Consider the following 24,186-nt stretch of genomic DNA (forward strand, 5'->3'; position numbering starts at 1 on the left):
GGTTGAATAGTCTCAGAGTATTTATGTCGTGAAGGGATTGGAGCCGGGGATTTTTTTCACATTGTTTGATGATTATGGCAATAACATGATAATCTCCTCTCTTTAAGCTCAGTCTTTCATACACCAAATCCCAGCTGTCTGCTGTGGAATCAGAATGGAATGGACTCAGTCTTTGAATGTCAGAGGCGCACCTCTGGTCTAGTGGTTGGCCCATGTCACTTATCCTTCTCTGCAGTGTCTCTCCTATTGCCTCCCGTTTATATTCCCTGTGATGGAGAGTTTAAAGATTAAGTCAAATCCTCATCTGGAGTAAGAGTCTTACCAAGCAGCAGCACCGCTTCTATGAAGGGGTTTGGCACTGGCAGGTCCTGGCTGTTGACAGTCTTCTGAGCCCTCTGATGTGATACTCCCTGAGGTTCCCCTTCCTGTCAGTCAACTCACAGCTGACAGACGCAGGTCAACACTGACACCTCCTCACACACACTTTGAGCAAATCGCAGCCCTGTTGGTTTGAGGGAAATACAGAATTGAGATCACATACGGTAAGAAAGGAGCTGCAGGATTCAGGAGCTGCCAAGTCAAGGGACAGCCACCCGCGACTGTGAGCTTCCCTTCATCTCTCAGCTGCAGCCAGACCTGTGGGTTTTTCTGCACCTTTACAGGCAGCCAGATAACACACGACACAGAATGGCGTTTAGCTGGGCTGTAGTAAAGCACACATTCTGAATGATTTGATTAGTCTAGAGAGAGAGAAGAGGACCAGGGATAGATTTATAGGACTTCAGCCAAGCGCCCAGAGTCAGCTTTTCAACGGCAAACTCTCAAATCTGTACACTAGCAGTGTTTGGCTGGGTGAATATATGTGTATTGACTTTCCAAGGCTCTAGGCTGCTCTTTGCTGTCCATTGAAGACCCTGATAGTGGTAGGTCCTCGACAGAAACATGTTTGGCTGCTGGGCATTTCCATCTAAAAGACCCATGAGCACCAACATGTGAAGTTCATAGGAGCATATCAAATTAGGTGTCAAATGTACATTTTTGTCATTTAGCAGACAATCTTATCCAGAGCAACTTTCAATAAGTAGTAAGTGCATACATTTTTGTACTGGTCCCCAGTGGGAATTGAACCCACAACCCTGGCATTGCAAGCACCATGCTCCACCAACTGAGCCCCACAGGAAAGCTAAGAGTCTGTTTTGGGGAAATTAAGGCATAGATTATTATTATTTTTTTAATTCCATCTTAAAAATGAGGCATAAGTAAAGGCTTTGATTACCGGATAAACAGATGCAAAGGGGGCCTTAGAAAACATCTACCATAAAAAGTCTTAAATGGTATCAGAAATACGTCCAAACACAATAATGTTGATGGCAAGACAACTGGCAATGAATATCAACACTTATATTTAGTTTTAGAGAAATATTGCCTTGTGCATTGTAATTCCGTTAACAAAGACCCACATATCCTCATGAGGAGGGAGGATGATGAAATCTTACAGAAGTAACAGACCTACCAATTGGTTATAGTGATTTTACTGATATCAATTTTGTTTAGGAATTTTTAAGTAATCACTGCAAATGAATTGGCTTCAATGGGAAATGATAGTAGCCACAAACCACAGTTGGGTCGCCTGCTACTGTCCTGCCTCCCACTGGCATACTGTTATATTCAGCTGGTTACTGTTTTCTTTCACTTTCTGTTATCTGGTGGTCAAACCAAGAATGTTAACAACCGTCTGAGTCTGGACAACCTCTCCCTCTCTCTCACTCTGCCTCTCGTTCTCACTCTCCAGTTAATGTCACCTCTCCCAGCTCTTACTGGCACCTACCCATGAGCCCCCTCTCCTTCCATTTACTTTGAACAGCATCATCCCCCACTGAGCACCGACCGACACCGGACATCCATGGACATTAAAAAGTAGTTGAAATTTGGTCAGTCCACCCTGGCCTTAGTGTTAACGTCCACAGTCAGACCAGACTGTACCAAATCTGTACCTATCATAGACATATGTTTCACAAGTTTGGATAGCACCTTACTGTACAGTGAGTAGAGCACATTAGAGTACAGTACAATACACTACTGTACTGAACTGTAATTTACTGTACTTAACTTCACTGTACTGAACTGTACTCTAGCCTACTCTACGCTGCTGTGCTGTAGTGTACTGCCCTGTACTGCTTTGGTTACTGTAGCTCAATAACCAAAATAGATTTTTCAAACTCAAGGTGCCATGTCATAGCTGATACCCCATTCTTTCTGCAGACATCTTTCAATCTTAATTGGGAACTGCCGGATAAACTGCCCTACTGGCACGGAGCTGTGGTCTCCCTGCACTATGAGTAAACTCAGTACAGCTGTGGAGGTCATTTGATAGTGGAATGGGATTTTTTATATTTATATGTGCTTGAACTGTATCCTCTTTTGCCATAAAGAGTATACTGAGTGAGTGTGTGAAAAATGAACATGACCCAGTTCTGCTGGAGTAGCCTGCTGTATTCGAGCCCTCTAGTTTATTTTATGTCCTAATATTTAGTGCCCATACATTTCACCAGCCCAACTGACTTTTAGAGTATGTTGTAACCATATTACTCTTCAATGTGATCCTTAGCTGATCTTAATGGTGTTTCGAATAGCCCATTAGCCATTAGCTGCTATAGCTTGCATCCCTGCTCTCTGGCTGATTTGTACTGCTGTGCCAGACAGTCAGAGAACTAGCACTATTATCCTCTCTCTCTTCCCTTACTTCCTGTCATCCCTGGCCCTGTTAACCCCCCACCGCCACACAGACCACACAGGCCCACCCAGTGTCGTGCCAGACCTGCCCTGCCCAGTGAGCTGAGGCCTCTCCCCTCTCCTAGGCGGTGCTGCCGGGATGCAGTTCGTGCCAGGGTGACCCAGGTTTCATGACACATCCTTCTGTGCCAGGCTCTGAGAGGGAGTCTGTCTGGGCTCAGCCCTCACTCCGGCTCTGCTCTTCTGTGTGGTTCAGGTCTGGTCAGGCGGCACAGCATAAGGACAGCTGCCCAGAAATTAACAACGCACATAGTTTGGCGCTGCTGACATCACTGTTAGTAGGAAATGGGAAAGTCTGTCTAATTCAAATTATTCTCATTCTGCCCATGTATTTTGGGCAGGGAATCCCACTGTGTTCATGATTCTGATTTCTATGAGAACATATGGGCCTGGAGCAGTGGGATGATTATATCTTGAGTGGATGGTCAGGGGGCCGGAGCATAATTGCAAGTAATTTGTAGATTGCAAATTGACTGCAAGAAGCCCAAATAGGTATAATACTAAATATAATCATTTTATATTTGCTTACTTTTGTATACGATCGCATACACTGAGTGCACAAAATATTAAGAACACCTGCCTAATATTGAGTTGCCCCAACCCCTTTGCCCTCAATTCGTCAGGGCATGGACTCTACAAGGTGTCGAAAGCATTCCACAGGGATGCTGGCCCATGTTGACTTCAATGCTTCCCACCATTGTGTCAAGTTGCCTGTATGTCCTTTGGGTACACATGTGAAACTGTTGAGCGTGAAAACCTCAGCAGCATTGCAGTTCTTTGACCCAAACCGGTGCGCCCGGCACCTACTACCATACCCCATTCAAAGGCACTTAAATGGTTTGTCTTGCCCATTCACCCTCTGAATGGCACAACATATACAATCCATGTCTAAATTGTCTCCTTTAAGCTGTGTCCTCCCCTTCATCTACACTGATTGAAGTGTATTTAAGAAGTGACATCAATAAGGGATCTTAGCTTTCACCTGGATTCACCTGGTCAGTCGATGTCATGGAAAGAGGAGGTGTTCTTAATGTTTTGTACACTTTGTGTATATCTCTCTATGATGCTAGTGAATACTTTGGAACAAATCTCCAAAATTAAAATCACTTGGAGCTGATTTGTTGGTGTTTTTACAGTCTTTTATGTCCAACAATAAAACATTTAAAATAAAAACATATTATAATTGTTTAGCTCAGAACTTGGCTGGCCGCCAGTTGAAACCCTGGACAGATTTCAATGTATACAGTACTTTACACTGATGTATGCCTTGCTAAATGCACTAAATTCTCTAGTGGGTTGAGTACATGAATTTAGTGGGTTGAGTACATGAAATCAGTGGACTGATGCCTAGCATGTACTGTGGCTGTTTCTGACTCCTGTGCTTTGCCTTGGTGCATTTAGCAAGGAATACATCAGTGTAAAGTACTGTATACATTGAAGTCTGTCCATGTCTATTAGTGTATATTTGTATTTGTTTTATTTTAAGAACAGATTTCTACCCCAGGCAAACCCTCCCCTAACCCGGACGACGCTGGGCCAATTGTGCACTGCCCTATGGGACACCCGATCATGGCCTGTTGTGATACAGCCCAGGATTGAACCAGGGCCTGTAGTGATGCCTAGCACTGAAATGCAGTGGCTTAGACCGCTGCGCCACTCAGAAGATGAAGCGCATCAACATGACATTTGCAATATTTATGTCAAACAAACCACCCCCTCTTCTTGTCAGCTTATAAAACAGTTTAATATGACAAATAATAGCAGAAATCTCCTCTGACTTGTCACTTTCACACACCCTCACTTGCCTGACGCACATTTACCAGGGGCCGAGAGATATGTTTGTAATTAATACGTATGCTATAACGTCTGGCTGATGAATGTCAGGGTGGCAGGAGACAGATGACTATTAGCTAAGTGGCCCCCAATCTCTCCCTGCTATCGCTGTGCCACCAGGGTTAATGAAGCCATCTCTGACAAACTGCTGTGAGTGAGATGAGCACAGGAGCATTAATACCATACAATTTAGGATTACTATCGTAACCCCGGTTCCCTGATAATAGGAGTGAGATGTGTCACATTGGGATTCACTCAGAATCACTAATCAGGGGAAGAACCAATCACACATGTCTGTCGAGACATGTGGCGAATGAGCCCCTCCCACTATTGCCTGTTTCTGTTTATTTGTTTTTTATTTGAGAATGTGGAACAATTCTTTGATACTTTTCATTAACTCATACATAGCAGTTCTTTATATGGACTAAAATAAATGTGTTCATATAGACAGAATATTATGTATAGGCTATATACTGAATTTTTTATCAGTTATGAAAATAGAAGGGGCTCCTGAGTGGCGCAGCGGTCTAAGGCACTGCATCTCAGTGCTAGAGAGATGACACTACAGACCCTGGTTCAATTCCAGGCTGTATCACAACCAGTCGTGATTGGGAGCCCCATGGGGCGGTACACAATTGGCCCAGCATCATTAGGGTTTGGCCAGGGTAGGCAGTCATTGTAAATAAGAATTTGTTCTTAACTGACTAAGTAAAAAAAAAGGTAATATGGAAAAAAGCCTAAATGTGGATGTTTCAATTAAAAAAGACTATCACATGACTATGGAAATGTGATTTTATAGACACAGAGTAACAATAGGTTATGATTAAAGGGTTAGGCTGTAGTGGGCTCTCATCATCATTATTCACATCCTTCTAATTAAATCAAGTCACAATTATCAGCTTTGGTATTGACATTAGTGAGCAGGCTTTCTGAATGAGTAGAGACACATGGTTAGGCCTACCAACGGAAAGAGTCTGAAAAATAAAAATTATTTTGAAATTTGGACCACAGAAAACCAAAGTTTATATGAAATGTCTGCCTTTTGCACTCTAATAAGTTCATTTAATATAGGACAACATCACAAAATCTATTTATCTTATGTTGTTTCATTTAGTCTCATTATGATACTGTACATTTAGGCTATTTCAAAATAACAGAACACCATATTTTTAATTGACACTATAGGCTATTATGCTAAAGATCTACGTATCTGAGATTCAAATTTTAGACAAGGGCATCTTTTAAAACTATTTTGATACTCACCTCATGTCTTGATAATATGAATGAGAATGTAGTCAGTAAATCAGCATTTGTCCATCTCTCCCATTGTTCCCATTTTCAATAAAAAAATATGGATGAGCAATTCATAAGACTATAACATTGGAATGTTGTAAAGTGCTGTCCTACCCTGGCTGGCGAGGACACTCAGGTGAAGCCATTGAATAAAATGAATTACAAGGAAATAAAGCTTTTTAGCTTTTGAACCAGTTTTTTAATGCTACAGTATAGGCCTTCATTTTTAGCCTGTATAATTTCAACTATACTTTTCGTAAAGTATGAGACATCAAAATGTTTTAGAAAAACTTTGTGTGCTGTGTGTCATAACAGCTGTTATTTACTGTTATTCTGAAAATGATTTTCTCAATCAGCTGATGATTGTTGAAACAGGGCTCAAGTTCAATGTCTATTTTCACAGATAAATGCTAATAATATTGACAGGCAATCGACACTGCCATTAATACAAGGGACGATTTTATATAACACGATTTTGGACTACTAAAATGTTATTAGAATGTATACAAAATACGTTTTTAGTACTTAAATGTAAAATAATAATAGGCACACAAACTAAGGAATACTATTTTAGTATTCTATTATTTTAAGATTATCACCAAGACAGGCAGACAGTCCAGATAGACAAACAGTACATTAGGCTAAACATTGCAAAAGATGAGCATATTTGGATTATTAGAGATTATTTAAGAGATTTAAGAGAATCAATGAAAATGTATGCTGCTCATGAACAATAACTAGGCCCAATTCATTACCATTGAAACTATCCTCTTTGAACTGCCAGATCTGAATAAATGGATTGGATGGATGGCTTCGATTGTCCAGCAATCGTATTGCAAGTCGTGCATATGCTAATAATCCAAATATTCTGCTTAAAACTATCTTTCACTGCTACCCTCAGAATTCATTATTCTTAGAGGAGGTCAGAAGAAGCTGCATTGGAACCCAAATGGATCCTCTCTGTGCATGGAAAAAATATCCTGGTGCATGAAGGCTACACCGACGGGAGAGACAGACTGCAAATAAATCCTTCTGGAAGTGGACTGAATATGATGTTTCCAATGCAGAGGTCACAGAACTCTCACTGATGGGGTTATCGCAAAGTTATCTAGAGAACACAACCATATCCCGGACAATGCTCAGATTTGCATCCGAAAGGTGACGATGAATGGCCTGAAGGTGAAAAGCCTGGAGACCCAGGATGAAACCGATGAAATTGTGGACCGTGGTAACACTGCTTGCCTGTTTACATACAACTTAGCCTTAAATATACCTTAAAATACACCTTAAATACATTTAAACTCCTACATTTAAACTCCTCAATTCCTGCCATTTAATCCTAGTAGAAAGAATGATATATTTCAGCTTTTATTTCTTTCATCACATTCCCAGTGGGTCAGAAGTTTACATACACTCAATTAGTATATGTTAGCATTGTCTTTAAATGGTTTAACTTGGGTCAAACGTTTCGGGTAGCCTTCCACAAGCTTCCCACTATAAGTTGGGTAAATTTTGGCCCATTGAGTCAGGTTTGTAGGCCTCCTTGCTCGCACACGCTTTTTCAGTTCAGCCCACACATTTTCTATAGGATTAAGGTAAGGGCAATGTGATGTCCACTCCAATACCTTGACTTTGTTGTCCTTAAGCCATTTTGCCACAACTTTGGAAGTATGCTTGGGGTCATTGTCCATTTGGAAGACCCATTTGCGACCAAGCTTTAACTTCCTGACTGATGTCTTGAGATGTTGCTTCAATATATCCACATAATTTTCTTTCCTCATGATGCCATCTATTTGGTGCAGTGCAGCAGTCCCTCCTGCAGCAAAGCATACCCACAACATGATGCTGCCACCCCCGTGCTTCACGGTTGGGATGGTGTTCTTCAGCTTGCAAGCCTCCCCGTTTTTCCTCCAAACATAACGATGGTCATTATGGCCAAACTGTTCTATTTTTGTTTCATCATACAAGAGGACATTTCTCCAAAAAGTACAATCTTTGTCCCCATGTGCAGTTGCAAACCTTAGTCTGGCTTTTTTATGGTGGTTTTGGAGCAGTGGCTTCTTCCTTGCTGAGCAGCCATCCAGGTTATGACGATATATGACTCGTTTTACTGTGGATATAGATACTTTTGTACCTGTTTCCTCCAGCATCTTCACAAGGTCCTTTGCTGTTGTTCTGAGATTGATTTCCACTTTTCGCGCCAAAGTATGTTAATCTCTAGGAGACAGAACGCGTCTCCTTCCTGAGCGGTATGATGGCTGTGTGGTCCCATGGTGTTTATACTTGCGTACTATTGTTTGTACAGATGAACGTGGTACCTTCAGGCATTTGGAAATTGCTCCCAAGGATGAACCAGACTTGTGGAGGTCTACAATTTTTTTTCTCTCTCTGAGGTCTTGGCTGATTTCTTTTGATTTTCCCATGATGCCAAGCAAAGAGGCACTGAGTTTGAAGATAGGCCTTGAAATACGTCCACGGGTACACCTCCAATTGACTCAAATTATGTTAATTTGCCTATCAGAAGCTTTTAAAGCCATAACATCATTTTCTGGAATTTTCCAAGCTGTTTAAAGGCACAGTCAACTTAGTGTATGTAAACTTCTGACCCACTGGAATTGTGATACAGTGAATTATAAGTGAAATAATCTGTCTGTAAACAATTGTTGGAAAATTGACTTGTATCATGCACAAAGTAGATGTCCTAACCGACTTGCCAAAACTATAGTTTGTTAACAATACATTTGCGGAGTGGTTGAAAAACTAGTTTTATTGACTCCAACCTAAGTGTATGTAAACTACCGACTTCAACTGTATGTGTTTAAATAGATTACCAGTCAAAAGTTTGGACACACCTACTCATTCAAGTGTTTTTCTTTATTTGTACTATTTTCTACATTGTAGAATAATAGTGAAAACATCAAAACGATGAAACAACATATGGAATCCTGTAATAACCAAAAAAGGGTTAAACAAATCAAAATATATTTCATATTTAAGATTCTTCAAAGTAGCCACCCATTGCCTTGATGACAGCTTTGCACACTCTTGGCATTATCTGAGTACTTGTTGGCTGCTTTTCCTTCACTCTGTGGTCTAACCAATCCCAAACCATCTCAATTGGGTTAAGGTCGGTTGATTGTGGAGGCCAGGTCATCTGATGCAGCACTCCATCTTTCTGCTTCTTGGTCAAGTAGCCCTTACACAGCCTGGAGGTGTGTTTTGGTTCATTGTCCTGTTGAAAAACAAATGATAGTCCCACTATGCACAAACAAGATGGGATGGCATATCGCTGCAGAATGCTGTGCTAGCCATGCTGTTTAAGTGTGCCTTAAATTCTAAATAAATCACTGACAGTGTCACCAGAAAAGCATCCCCACACCATCACTCCTCCTCCATGCTTCACGGTGGAAACCACACATGTGGAGATCATACGTTCACCTACTCTGTGTCTCACAAAGACACAGCGGTTGGAAGCAAAAATCTCAAATTTGGATTCATCAGACCAAAGGACAGATTTCCACCGGTCTAATGTTCATTACTTGTGTTTCTTGGCCCAAGCAAGTCTCTCTTCTTATTGGTGTCCTTTAGTAGTGGTTTCTTTGCAGCAATTCGACCATAAAGGCCTGATTCACGCAGTCCCCTCTGAACAGTTGATGTTGAGATGTGTCTGTTACTTGAAGTCTGTGAAGCATTTATTTGGGCTGCAATCTGAGGTGCAGTTAACTCTAATGAACTTGTCCTCTGCAGCAGAGGTAACTCTGGGTCTTCCTTTCCTTTGGCGGTCCTCATGAGAGCCAGATTCATTATAAAGCTTGATGGTTTTTGCGACTGCACTTGAAGAAACTTTCAAAGTTCTTGAACTTTTCCTCATTGACTGACCTTCATGTCTTAAAGTAATGATGGACTTTGATTTCTCTTTACTTATTTGAGCTGTTCTTGCCATAATATGGACTTGGTCTTTTACCAAGTAGGGCTATCTTCTGTATACCACCCCTACCTTGTCACAACACAACTGATTGGCTCAAGCTCATTAAGAAGGAAATAAATTCCACAAATTAACTTTTAACAAGGCACATCTGTTAATTGAAATGCATTCCAGGTGACTACCTCATGAAGCTGGTTGAGAGAATGCCAAAAGTGTGCAAAGCTGTCATAGAGGCAAAGTGTGGATATTTTTTGGTTACTACATGATGTGTTATTTCATAGTTTTGATGTCTTCCCTATTGTCACGCCCTGACCATAGAGAGCCTTTTATTCTCTATGTTGGTTAGGTCGGTGTGTGACTTGGGTGGGTAATCTAGGTTGTTTTATTTCTGTGTTGGCCTGGTATGGTTCCCAATCAGAGGCAGCTGTTTATCGTTGTTTCTGATTGGGGATCATATTTGGGCAGCCATTCCCCCACTGTGTTTTGTGGGTTCTTGTTTATGTGTAGTTGCCTTTGAGCACTCCATAGCCTCACATATAATTTATTATTTATTGTTTTTTGTCCGGTTCACTTATAATTAAAAAATGTTGAACCGATTTCACGCTGCGCTTTGGTCCGAATGTTCTTACGACGGTCGTGACAACTATTATTCTACAATGTAGAAAATAGTAAAAATAAAGACAAATCCTTGAATGAGTAGGTGTGTCCAAACTTTTAACTGGTACTATATATATATATATTATTTGTAAATATATATATATTTTTTATTTAACTTTATCTTTAACTCTACATTGTTGGAAAAGGATCCATAAGTAGGTTAAGTCTACACCTGTTGTTTACGAAGCATGTGACAAATACATGTTATCTGATAAGATTGCTTGATTATCATCCCTAATGTTTTCCTGAACTTTCCAATACTTTTCTGATTGATTTCAATCACTTCAAAGCATACTTCCTTCAGACTAAAATTTTTCATTACCTGATTTTCCATATAATGTGCTCTACCTTTTAATGGGAATAAGATAATGACAGTAATGGAAAGATAATGACAGTAAGGTCAGATTCTAAAGATTAATCAAAAATATTTTACACATTTGTTTCTGATACCGCCAAGTGTCCTAAAATAGAGAATAAGAGATTCAAATTGCTTGACGGTCCATGTTAATAAAATCTTAAATGTATATATCTGTTTAATATCATGTATGAATAAATTGGACTTTGTGACTCTCCACCCCCGTTTTGCGATGGGTATTGCGGCTCGCCCAGTGATTTTGTTTTACAAAAGTGTCTCCCTCAAAAATATTAGTGACACGGCCTTATAAAGAGAGAAAGCTGTCTTTTAAGCATGTCTTCTATAACAGACCTATTTGTAATGTTTCAATTGTAATAGGTGGAGATCAAAGGTTTGTAAGATGAGAACAAGCACAGTTCAAATGAAAAGGAGATCAAGTTTATAGAGAGTAATACATTTGCTGAAAATCCATATTTCCCAGTGGCATCTTTCCCCGGTTCTTTAATTAAGCTGCTTATGAATTATGAATAGACTCTGTCTAATCATACAGTAAATGTTTGACCTTAAAATAAAATATTGCCAAAACATAATTCCATAATGCTCCCCATGAACAGATTCAGATCTGGGAACTGCTTAGCAAACAAATAAACATAAACATTTTGGGCATCTCGAATCAGTATCGAATCAGTATGTACATAATTCATTATCGTAATGAAGGTTGAATAATTATGTTTTCTGTGCATAAATGTAGTTAGCCAGAGTGTTCAACCGCTAGTCAGAGATTGATCACCCTATGAGCTAAATTAGCCAATGATTTAACAAAGTTAAGCTCCTATACGATACTGTTATCTTAACTGACTATTTATAGGCAGTATCACAAGGTTTTTATTCACCAGGAGAAAAACACTTTTCAGAGATCGTTAATTGGGGGGGGGGGCACAGCCAGGATGAAAGGTTCTCCCGTTAAACAGATCACACTGTTCATGGCACGCTCATGTATAATGGAGGAGTCTATAGTGGTCACGTAGTTTACGATGGGTCAATCAGTAAGGCTTGTCTGAATGGCTTGCGTTAACTTCATACAGTAAGCATAATATAATTCACATCGTTTCCTATTCTACGGGCATAGTGGGAATGTATGTGATAGTGTTTACAAACGTATCATCATTAGCCTCTCCTCTCCTTCTCTTTTCTATTAGCCACGTGCGGAATGTCATTCACCTACTTACCTTATAGCCTATGAGCACAGCCCAATAATACACATTTCTCACGCTTGCTGTTTAACCTGTTATCACATTTCATTTCTGGACTTTAAAACTTATCCATGTTCTCTTACATGCTGTGTTACAGCAAAATGTACTGACAACCCTTCACCTCCCCACCACCACCAGCTAAGCCCCGTCATTGGAACTCCTTTCTTCCAGCTGGGGGGTTTCCATGCCAGCTGCTGCCCATAGACCTGCCATCAAAGCATCTGGCTCCGAGGATCTTACTTCGAAGATGAGGCCACTCCCTAAACAATTTTAATAAACTTTCATATTGCATTTTGCCGCTGTTGTTCATTCAGTTAAGCCTTACACACGATTGAAATGTAGGACCGTGTTTACAAGATTGTGGTCCCATTACTTTACCAGTTCTTGTTCAGATGGCCTCAATGCACAATAACTGCCTATGTCTTACCAGGGCTGCATAGTAGCTACAGGGATGGCTGAGAAAAGGGAACTTGTTAGACACTCATCTCTCTATCTGACCCCTCCCTCCCTCCCTCTTTCTCCCCTCCCTCTCCCTCTATCTCCAGGTAACTACTATGGGACCCCCAAGCCCCCAGCAGAGCCCACCCTGGTGCAGCCTGACCTGGTGGATCAGGTGCTGTTTGATGAGGACTATGACAACGAGGTCCAGCGTAAACGGACCACCTCCGTCAGCAAAATGGACAGGAAGGACAGTGTGGTCCCTGAGGAGGAGGACGATGATGAGAGGCCACCTCTGTCCAATGGCCTCCCAGGTCAGTACATCTCACACTCAAACCCCCTCTCCTTCCCTTTCTCTCTTTGCTCAGGATAGTCCCCTTTTGTACATCTCTTAGTCCTTTTTCAAATATCTTTCTACTTTTAGATGTACATTATTATGACTATGGACTATATCATATTTCTACTCTATAACATAATTCTGCTCTATACTATACATATTGACCTATGATCTAGGAGCTGTGATCACCTTCCCCATTATTCCCAGTTTGTGCTATCTGTCTGTTTGTGTTATCCAACCATGCTCTGTCTATATAGCCAGACACTTCCCACACCAAAGCCATGCCTAAAGCACATCCAGTATCAGTAACACCTTCTACTGTAGTGCAGGTCACCTTGGAAGACAGCAGTCTTCTTACCCTAAGACCAGAGACTCCATGTGTATGATCAATCAGGACTCCTCTCTCAAAGGATCTGGGCTGTCTTTGATGTGCCCAAGGATAGCCTGATTCCAACAGAAATGGCTTACAAGTCATTTTATGTGAAATACATCACATTTCTGCTGTACTGCAGTCATGTTGGGGTTGTTCTGAACTTTTCATTCCAAACCAACCATATATGGAAACAATTATGAACAGGTCAGAAGGTTTATGGAAAAAGTGAGTGCAATGGCCAAAACTCCTGACTGAACTTCCCTGGTCTCTGTGTTGAAGACAAACCCTGATCCCTGCCTGACTTCCTGTATGTGTCTAGTGCAGTCAGTGTGGTGTGGGCTCTCAGGCTCTCACCCCTCTGTGAACTGTCTCTGATGACTTCAGCTCTCCTCAAGGCTGGCTATGGTGCATGGTATTTACATGAGGCCAGTCAGAACATCCGCAGATCCTGTGTGTGTGTGTGTGTGTGTGTTTGTGTGTGTGCGCATGTACATGCGTGGATGAAGTCAGATTAGCATAAGCGGTTGACGTCAGACTCATTTGCCAGTTCCTCCCCATCCTTCAAGCTAACAAGTAAATAAACAATCTGTTGGAAATACCAGCAAATCCCATGGATGTAGTAGTGTGTTAACTATTTACTCAAATACAGAAGCACATGCACAAACTTGACATGCTCATGGGCTGCCTGTATCAGCTCTGTGGTATACACTAGAAGAAGCTGTTTTGTGTTGAGTCTCATTGTATCATATGCTTGTGCAGAGGTTAGCATTACACAAAAACAGTCCCTCAATTAGAAGACCCTTGGGTATAAGTTTCATTTGGCAGCTTTTTGTACCCTGGAGAGCCTTTGTTGTCTATGCTCATGCTGATTGTGATGCTTTTATTGCAGTTCTCATTAAATGAATAAATAAAAAGTATAGAAATAACTATAAAGAAAGTATTATTGTACCAAATAGCCTCAAGCTAAAATGTCCTTTTTACTGTGAATCCTCAGTTACTACAGTATATCATTGAAACCCAGGGGGTGTACACACATATGCATAAACACGCTTACACGTACATGCAAATGCAAAACAGTGCCTTGGTGAACAGAACACACGATCTCTTGCATGCAAATCCTTTACCGACATCAAACCCTCCTTCCTCCCGCTGCAGCTAGGAGAACAGGATGAGGCTTGAGGTGTCCATGCAGGACTAACCTTCTGCTGTTTCTCTCGCACTCTCTCTCTTTCAGAGCATAAAGAGGGGGCATCATGGAGGAAGGCGGTGCCCAGCTACACCCAGTCCAGCAGTGCAATGGACTTCCGTACGTGGAGCTCTCTGCCCCGCGACGACAGCCTGGAACCACTGCCTCTCAACTGGGAGATGGCCTACACCGAGACGGGCATGGTCTACTTCATAGAGTGAGTACTGCAACAGCACCCGTATATCCACTCAGGGACAGGACAAAGAGACATCCTTGAGTCGACTGAGTCCTGGTTGTTTAAACTCTGCTACACTGTAGATACAGAGAGTTCAAGGCTCCTCCCAAAAAATGCTGAGTTTATGCTTAATAGAGTTTCATGCTAAATAATTAAATAAATGACAGAAATGTAGGTAATGGTTTTTTAATGACATAAGACACTTCTGCTCTGGACTGAATGTTGAATGTTACGTTACAGGTTATGCAATAAATGGCTATACAGTATCTGATCAGCATCGTGCAAAGTATCATACAATTGTTGGTTAGATTAGTGAAGCACACAGCACACGTGTTACATAAGCCATGTCGAACAGACAGTGGATTTAAGTTAGTTAGTTAAACAAGCCAAGGCCTGGACTGGTGTGGGTCTCTTTAAAATCCACTCATATTGACTCAATGTTTACTCCAAAACTGACAGCCCTAGCCTACATAATTGTTGCAAAAGTGTTTCTAGTCTGAGCTCATTTACTTGGTGGTTTCTCTTCAAGAAAACTTCAGCAGTTTTCCTGACCAATCAATACTGTGTTTTAGGAATGATTGAGTAAATATAGCTCTCCCAGAGGCCCTTGAGTTGTTTGAGAACAGGCTTCCAGCTGATCTTGTCTGAAGTCACCACATGTCATAATGAATACTGTGTTTCAGTTTTTCCCTCATTTGAATACAAAGCAGGATGAATTACTTGGTCAAGAAGTTATTTGTAACTTGTGTAGCTTTGTTGGTGGGTACATGACTGTCTATCTTTCCACTGATGCAAATACCAGTGTCAGTAGCTGGCTCTGGTTTTTGAATGCTTCTCTTATCTGCCCTTCACAGTCACAATAGCAAGACTACCACCTGGCTGGACCCCCGCCTAGCCAAGAAAGCCAAGCCCCCGGAGAAGTGTGAGGATGGAGGTAAGGCTTCAGGACCTTAGTGGACCACACAGAACATGCGTACATAAAGCTCTTACAGCTACCACTACTACTACTACTGCTACTTCTACTACTGTACTAGTACACACATGCAGTTTTACACATGGTTATGCCCCCCAGCCCCTGCCTTACAGCATACTGTGCATGATTTCACATATACGGACAGCTCATCAAATATAAATGACTGCGTTTCTATACAGACAAGATTGTCTGCATCCTCTGACATGATGGCATGTTCCTTAATAAATGCCTCCAGCTCAGGGTAATGTGTGCTACTTATACAATGCCCTCAGAAAGTATTCACACCCCTTCTTTTTCCACATTTTGTTGTGTTACATTTTGTTACTGACCTACACAAAATACCCCATAATGTCAAAGTGGAATTATGTTTATTTTCATTTTATTATATTTAATAAAAAATGTAAAGCAGAAATGTTCTGAATCAATAAGTATTCAACTGCTTCATTATGGCAAGCCTAAATACGTTCAGGAGTACAACTTTACCGAACAAGTCACATAATAAGTTGCATGGACTCACTCTATGCAATAATTGTGTTTAACAGTATTTTTGAATGACTACCTCATCTCTGTACCCCAAACAGATTCAACCACAAAGACCAGAGAGGTTTTCCAATGCCTCACAAAGAAGGGCACGTATTGGTATATGGGTAAAATTAAAAGCAGACATTAAATATCCCTTTGAGCATGGTGAAGTTATTAATTATACTTTGGATGGTGTATCTAAACACCCAATTTACTGCAAATGTACAGGCGTCCTTCCTAACTCAGTTGCCATAGAGGAAGGAAACCTCTCAGGGATTTCACCATGAGGCCAATGGTGATTTTAAAACAGTTACAGAGTTTAATGGCTGTGATAAGAGAAAACTGAGGATAGATCAACAACATTGTAGTTACTCCACAATACTAACCGAGTGAAAACAGAGTGAAAAGAAGGAAGCCTGTACAGAATAAAAACATGCATCTTGTTTGCAACATGGCACTAAACTAATCATCTACTAGAGAGTCTATGGCAAGACCTGAAATGGTTGTCTAGCAATGATCAACAACCAATTTGACAGAGCTTGAAGAATTTTGAAAAGAATAATGGGAAAATGTTGCACAATCCAGGTGTGGAAAGATCTTAGAGAATTACCCAGAAAGACTGTGCTTGCAAAGGTGCTTCTAAAAAGTAAGAATCAGAGTTGTGAATGCTTACAGTTGAAGTCGGAAGTTTACATACATTTAGGTTGGAGTCATTAAAACTTGTTTTTCAACCACTCCATACATTTCTTGTTAACAAGTTTTCCAATTCGGTTAGGACATCTACTTTGTGCATGATACAAGTAATTTTTCCAACAATTGTTTACAGACAGATTATTTCACTTATAATTCACTGTATCACAATTCCAGTGGGTCAGAAGTTTACATACACTAAGTTGACTGTACCTTTAAACAGCTTGGAAAATTCCAGAAAATGATGTCATGGCTTTAGAAGCTTCTGGAGCTTCTGGCTAATTGACATAATTTGAGTCAATTGGAGGGGTATCTGTGGATGTATTTCAAGGCCTACCTTCAAATTCATGGCCTCTTTGCTTGACATCATGGGAAAATCAAAAGAAATCATCCAAGACCTCAGAAAAAAAATTGTAGACCTCCACAAGTTTGGTTCATCCTTGGGAGTAATTTCCAAATGCCTGAAGGTACCACGTTCATCTGTACAAACAATAGTACGCAAGTATAAACACCATGGGACCACGCAGCCATCATACTGGAAGGAGATGTGTTCTGTCTCCTAGAGATTAACATACTTTGATGCAAAAAGTGCAAATCAATCCCAGAACAACAGCAAAAGGACCTTGTGAAGATGCTGGAGGAAGCAGGCACAAAAGTATCTATATCCACAGTAAAACGAGTCCTATATTGACATAACCTGAAAGGCCGCTCAGCAAGGAAGAAGCCACTGCTCCAAAACTGCCTGAAAGAAGCCAGACTATGGTTTGCAACTGCACATGGGGACAAAGATCGTACTTTTTGGAGAAATGTCCTCTGGTCTGATGAAACAAAAATAGAACAGTTTGGCCATAATGACCATCTTTATGTTTGGAGGAAAAAGGGGGAGGCTTGCAAGCTGAAGAACATCATCCCAACCGTGAAGCACTTGGGTGGCATCATCATGTTGTGCGGGTGCTTTGCTGCAGGAGGGACTGGTGTGCGAGCAAGGAGGCCTACTAACCTGACTCGGTTACACCAGCTCTGTCAGGAGGAATGGGCCTAAATTCACCCAACTTATTGTGGGAAGCTTGTGGAAGGCTACCTGAAACATTTGACCCAAGTTGAACAATTTAAAGGCAATGCTACCAAATACTAATTGAGTGTATGTAAACTTCTGACCCACTGGGAATGTGATGAAAGAAATCAAAGCTGAAATAAATCATTCTCTCTGACATTTCACATTCTTAAAATAAAGTGGTGATCCTAACTGACCTAAGACAGGGAATTTTTACTTGGATTAAATGTCAGGAATTGTGAAAATCGGAGTTTAAATGTATTTGGCTAAGGTGTATGAAAACTGTATGTAAATTTGACATTTCTGTATTTCATTTTCAATACATTTGAAAATAATTCTAAAAGCATGTTTTCACTTTGTCATTATAGGGTATTGTGTGTAGATAGATGGGTGAGAAAAAATATATATTCAGGCTGTAACACAAAAAAATGTGGAATAAGTCAAGGGGTTTGAATACTTTCTGAAGGAACTCTATGTATGATGACTCTTCAGCTTGTTTGCGTCACTTGAATGCCACAAGTACCAGGAGTGCCCACTCGTTTGCCCGTCCATTCCCAGGGTGTGTGGCTGTGATGTGGGCTAAGTGTAGGGAGAGAGTGGGGGGTACGAGGGAGACACAGGACCCTGGTCGGTTGTTTCTAATGGATTTTTAAAAGCAGGCAGAATGTTAGTTGGTGTGCTGCCTCTGAAAAGCAACTCCAAAGCTCTCTCTTGCGTGAAGAGCGTTTTTTTGTGGGCTTCATGTGCTCACCAGGGTTTGGTGTACAGTACAGCAGCCATTCCAGCCAGGCTGCCTGCGAAAACTGCAAAATGTCAATGGGGGCTTTTTTCATGCCCATTTTCTCATGCTTAACTTCCCTGGTGGGGAGAAAAAAAAGCAAACTTGTTATTATCGTGAAGAGCGTTTTTTTGTGGGCTTCATGTGCTCACCAGGGTTTGGTGTACAGTACAGCAGCCATTCCAGCCAGGCTGCCTGCGAAAACTGCAAAATGTCAATGGGGGCTTTTTTCATGCCCATTTTCTCATGCTTAACTTCCCTGGTGGGGAGAAAAAAAAGCAAACTTGTTATTCGTCTTATACCTGGAAACTCCACTATCGCCCAACTGTAATGTGTGCATAAGCATTTTGTCTCGTGTCTGCTGGTCTCTTCTCATCACTATGCCCTGTTATCCTGCAGTACTGTACATTTGCATGTTTTGTGTGATAGTAGTTGAACACAATGCATCTCTTCCTGTATCCACAGAGCTTCCGTATGGCTGGGAGGAAATAGAGGACCCACAGTATGGAACATATTATGTAGAGTAAGTCTGTTCACTCTGCCACCACATGAATATCTGATATATTCCCCAGTAATACCATAGATCATAAACTAACTATAGGTACAGTATACATTATATATAGGCAGCAGGGATACCATGTGTTACTAGACATGTGGTGTACTGCTCGGGAACTATACATTTGAGAACAATACTATTCCATGATCAAGACTCTTGTATTGGTTTTTCAGTGGGTGGTAAACAGAAGCTCTGTTGGTAACATCACATTCACCCAGGTGAAAACACAGCAATGATTGTGAGTGTTTGTGTACAGAAGGTGTTCTGGCTGCCCCAGCGAGACATCTCTGAAACCCAGCCATTATAGCAGCAGTAGGTATAGGAGGAGGGTTGTGAGAGTTATCAAGGAGGGAAGGAGAGGGAAAGGTGGCTGTTGTGATGACAAGGAAATGAAACGCTTGCTTTGTTTTATTACTGGTATTACATAAGGGTCCCTCCTAGGTAGAGGCTGTGTGTGAGAGAGAGGAACCCATACTGTTTGTTTCAAAGGCAAATGGACGAGGACGTTTTGCCGCCGGTGTTCCAGTTCAAAATGAACTCGGTGTAAAACAATGGCTTTGTTATGCCAGAGGGACAGACTGTCTACATTGTTAAAGACAAGAAAAAGTAGTCAGGAGTTCATCTCTAGTTTTATTCAACTAACATGGAATCACTGGTCACTTTAATAATGGAACACTAGTCACTTTATCATGTTTACATACTGTTTTACTCATGTCAGATGTATATACTGTATTCCACTCCGACATTGCTCATCCTAATATTTATATATTTCTTCATTCCATTCTTTAACTTTTAGATGTGTGTGTATTGTTGTGAATTGTTAGATACTACTGCACTATTGGAGCTAGGAACATAACACATTTAACTCCACCTGCAATAACATCTGATAAATATGAGTATGTGACCAATACAATGTGATTTGATTGATTTGAACAGTCCAAACATTAGGCATAGACATGAAGAGGACACTAACCCCCTTGCATCTGTATAGACTTGCTATCAACAGCTCAAAGAAGAAACATTGGGAAAGCTATGTAAAAATACCTATTGTTAATGGATTGAGAATTAATGTATAGTGCCTTATATCACCCCAGTGCATTCTAAGACATGCTATAACCATTCATAACAGTGCTTTCATCATGAATCACACACAGTTGGTCTGCAGAATTCCACACAGATGGTTCAAGGGATCTTGTATGTGTCTGTGTCAGTAAATTTGTGTCTACAATTTTAATCACATAATAGATTGTTTCTGTTTCAGTCACATCAACCAGAGAACCCAGTTTGAGAACCCAGTCCTGGAGGCTAAGAGGAAGCTGAGCCAGGAGACTACTGCCACTATCCAGCAGGGGGCACCACCTCCCCCAGGTAAACATTAGTCACCTCACTTTGTCTTCACCTCACTCCTTCTTCAGCTCTGGACAGCTTTCTTAAGGCTGTTATATATCTAAACTCAACAATGAGCTTCCATGATTGCATATTGACCTCCTACATGTTGAATTGGTTTGCAGTGGTGGAAAATGTAGCAGCCATGACCTCGCTCATGGTTGTAGGAGAGTTATCATGTCAAGTGTTATCATTCATGAATAGCCGTTCAAAAGTAGCCATGTATGATCTACTCTGTGTCAAGGGAAGGCAAGTTCTCTATACTCATGCCAGAGTTGGCATGTAAGACAAGCCACTCTTCTGCCATAATAAACAATATGAATTAAATATGCTTTCATTACAATGGATGTATAATACATGACAGCGCAGGGAGTACAGCTTGACATTCATGTTCTGCTGCTGAGGAGTTCACAAATGGGTTGGTTGAGAAGAGGAGGGAAGGGGAGCGGCTGTGACAGCTGTTGGAACAGCACATCTTAATAAGTGCCAAGCATAACAAGACATCTCTCAACTAGTTAACTTGCTATTACTAGCCAGGTGGGGAGGGACTGAGACAGCCATCTTCCCTAGGATTTCACCATGTTGTGGGTTGTCAGAAGGTTACTATGATGTAACCAAAACAATGGCAGTTGCACCTCAGGCTACCAAGAGATTTCCAAGCTCAGAGATTCCCAGGGAAAGTAATGCAACATCGAGGCCCGTCTGCAGTGTTTACCAAGGATCTGAGCGGAGACCATCAGACCTCAACTTGGATTGACCTTTTAGAAATTCCTAAAGGTCCCTTACCAACAGTCATCTTCAACAACATGTGGGACTACAGATTCCCACAGTGCAGTACTACACCTTCTGGACCTACTGACCTTGGTCTATTACTGTATTTTTGGGTTTAGAGTTTGCAATAAAGGCATTTCACTGTATTTTTGCACGTGACAATAAAACTTGAAACTGAAGCTATGTATCAGACCAGACCCTGGCTGTTTAGGTGACATGGTTACTGGTAGGTCTGGCACAATTACCATACTGTATAACCATGTAATCGACGGTTATGGATGAAAACTGTCATGAAAATAAAATAACCGTCATAACTGTGTGTGTGTGTGTGTGTGTGTGTGTGTGTGTGTGTGTGTGTGTGTGTGTGTGTGTGTGTGTGTGTGTGTGTGTGTGTGTGTGTGTGTGTGTGTGTGTGTGTGTGTGTGTGTGGAACGAACCGCTGACTGAAAACGTGACGACCGGGCATATGTGCAGTTGAGTCCGTTTTTTGCCTCTTTTTTTTTCTCCTTGCTGAAACAAGCAAACTAGTCTTCTGTTGTCTAGGCAGCAACAGCACACATAGAATTCTAGCACATGCAGTCAGGAGTAGAAGATATGAGAAAATTTGCACACAAAAAAATGCTATTTGAACAGTTATTACGGAAACGCTGCCATTTGGCTGGCCAATTACGGTCATACAGAACTCCATGATCGGCACTGCCCTAGTTGCTGGTTTATTTGAACTAAAGGCCTATGAGATGCTCTTTAAGCAGTGTTTTGACAAGGCTCCCCACTCCAGCCTGCCTAGAGCCCTAGTAATCACTCTGCAATTCAACTAGACTGACACTGACAGCCTTATATAGCTATTATTTATCTCCACCCTTTTAACCTCTACCAGCAGCTTCATTTTCATTCACATGAACAAGACTGTCTGTGGTCGTGTTGACTGATGTCTGTGGTGAATTGTACCAAACATTATACACATCATGGCTGTTGAGAATGATTTGGGTTCCTCTGTTCTGGCCTTCAAATGCTGTCAGCATTTCATCACATAGAGATCTCTTGAGTCTAATACACACGCACGCATGCACACACACACAAACACGCACACGCACACATGTTAAATGACAAATTGGTTATCACTGTCACAGTTTGAAAAGCAAGATCCCCATGAGTTCATCATGTGATTATGAATGTGATTATGTAAATAAGATGATCTTGATCCATTGAACAGGGCAGCTAGATTCCATCCACATTGTATTGAATCCCCCTCAGCTCTGGGCTGCACTATGGGCCATACAGTACCATACAGTCACCACAGGGCTGTTTTGCTCTATCATATAGGACTGGAATGTACCTGAGACAGTGAAGCGGGGAGAAAAGATGGTATGCTTCTGCTATAAAGTGCTGATAGGACAGTAAATCCAGCGAGGTAAAAGCTCAGCTGGCCCATTTAATGCTGTATGACCATAACAGCCTGTTATTTACTGGACTGTGTGTCCACGGTCGTACGAGGGGATATTTATGCTGCCAATGACCTCATGTTGTTCCTTACTAAAGTTATACAAGGCTCCCCTGACAAACCTCTTTTTCTGACTCACTGGCTCTTTTGGGAGAACATGAGAAAGGGCCTCATGCCTAACTGAACAATTTTGGAGGTGTTATGTCACTGTTTGAATCAACAGCATGTTAATGAATTCCACAATTCACATCAAATTACTAAGCTACTAAAGCTGTCATTAAATATTTTGTCTGTTAATGTTTTAGGGCAGTGTTTTAGTCAAAGGGACTATTGTTTAGGGCAGCTTGCTGTGTTGACCTGGCAGGTAGTTATTGTTGCAGTGCGGTTAATTGCTGACAAAAATGCATTTCAGGATGTTCGAAGAGCTTTTAGCTATACTGTAGTGAATAATATTGTACCTAACTTGAGAGAGTTGCTATTTTTGTTAACGTTTGAAACGTCTTGAGGTTGTTACTTTGTTACGATGTTGTTGTTTGACACACCTTATTTAGCTATGCAACTTGCTCTAACTCTCCCACTCGTACACATTCACGTTCCAGGTGAGCAGGTTGTATCAGGCTTCACCCCAGACCCATCCCAGCTGCAGGGAGAGATGTTCCACACTGCTCTGAGGAAGAGCTCCCAGGGCTTTGGCTTCACCATCATCGGGGGCGACCGCCATGATGAGTTCCTGCAGGTGAAGAATGTCCTCAGCGACGGCCCTGCCGCCAACGATAAAAAGATTGCCTCCGGTGAGTAATACACTGCTGCGCTGAGCTGTGGAGAGCCACACACTTTCACCAGCTCAAAAGACAGCTAGTGAACCTAATGAAAGGCATGTTGGTCCCTATAGAGGGACTGCACTTACCCTAACACTTCCCTAAGAGATGCAATAGAAAGAAAGAGCAAGAATTCTGTCAGTTTCATTTTCAAGGGGATCATTCTGCAGCAGGACAGGTTATGGTGTATTCTGTGTGTAGCCCTGTATCTCTGTTGCACACTCGGATCTTCCTTTAGCTTTGAGGCTATCTGGGGCTCTGCATCCTCAGCAGCTTTGCTTGTGTGAGCTGAGAGACCAACATGCCTTTCCTGTTTGACGACGGTTGCTGTTCTCTGAGCTGGCCGTCAGGGTGAGATGTAAAGGAAACATACCCGTCTCTCTCCTAATGATCTGCCTGGAAGCACTGCAAGTTGAGGTCTGTTAGAACAATGGAGAGAGGGAGCAGAGGAGGGAGGGAGGGTAGGAGGGAGGTGGCAGGAAGAAGGGAGGTAAGTAGGACATGAGATGAAAGGGATGG

The 24,186-nt window shown here is 41.5% G+C and overlaps 1 protein-coding gene across 2 annotated transcripts in view; it reads left to right on the forward strand.

Moving 5' to 3' along the window:
* The window catches only part of LOC139413436 (membrane-associated guanylate kinase, WW and PDZ domain-containing protein 3-like), a 151,165-nt gene that overhangs the window by 107,281 nt on the left and 19,698 nt on the right, over positions 1 to 24,186 (forward strand). The window contains exons 4-10 of one of the 2 annotated variants that reach the window (XM_071160817.1): positions 12,655 to 12,861; positions 14,492 to 14,660; positions 15,533 to 15,612; positions 16,233 to 16,298; positions 19,161 to 19,218; positions 20,513 to 20,619; positions 23,449 to 23,640. In XM_071160817.1, the coding sequence (XP_071016918.1) occupies positions 12,655 to 12,861; positions 14,492 to 14,660; positions 15,533 to 15,612; positions 16,233 to 16,298; positions 19,161 to 19,218; positions 20,513 to 20,619; positions 23,449 to 23,640 (879 nt within the window). The remainder of the gene's footprint in view (positions 1 to 12,654; positions 12,862 to 14,491; positions 14,661 to 15,532; positions 15,613 to 16,232; positions 16,299 to 19,160; positions 19,219 to 20,512; positions 20,620 to 23,448; positions 23,641 to 24,186) is intronic. The other variant, XM_071160818.1, reaches the window with a different exon arrangement.

The sequence above is a fragment of the Oncorhynchus clarkii genome, chromosome 7 (assembly GCF_045791955.1).
Source record: "Oncorhynchus clarkii lewisi isolate Uvic-CL-2024 chromosome 7, UVic_Ocla_1.0, whole genome shotgun sequence".
In the NCBI taxonomy this organism is placed as follows: domain Eukaryota; kingdom Metazoa; phylum Chordata; class Actinopteri; order Salmoniformes; family Salmonidae; genus Oncorhynchus; species Oncorhynchus clarkii.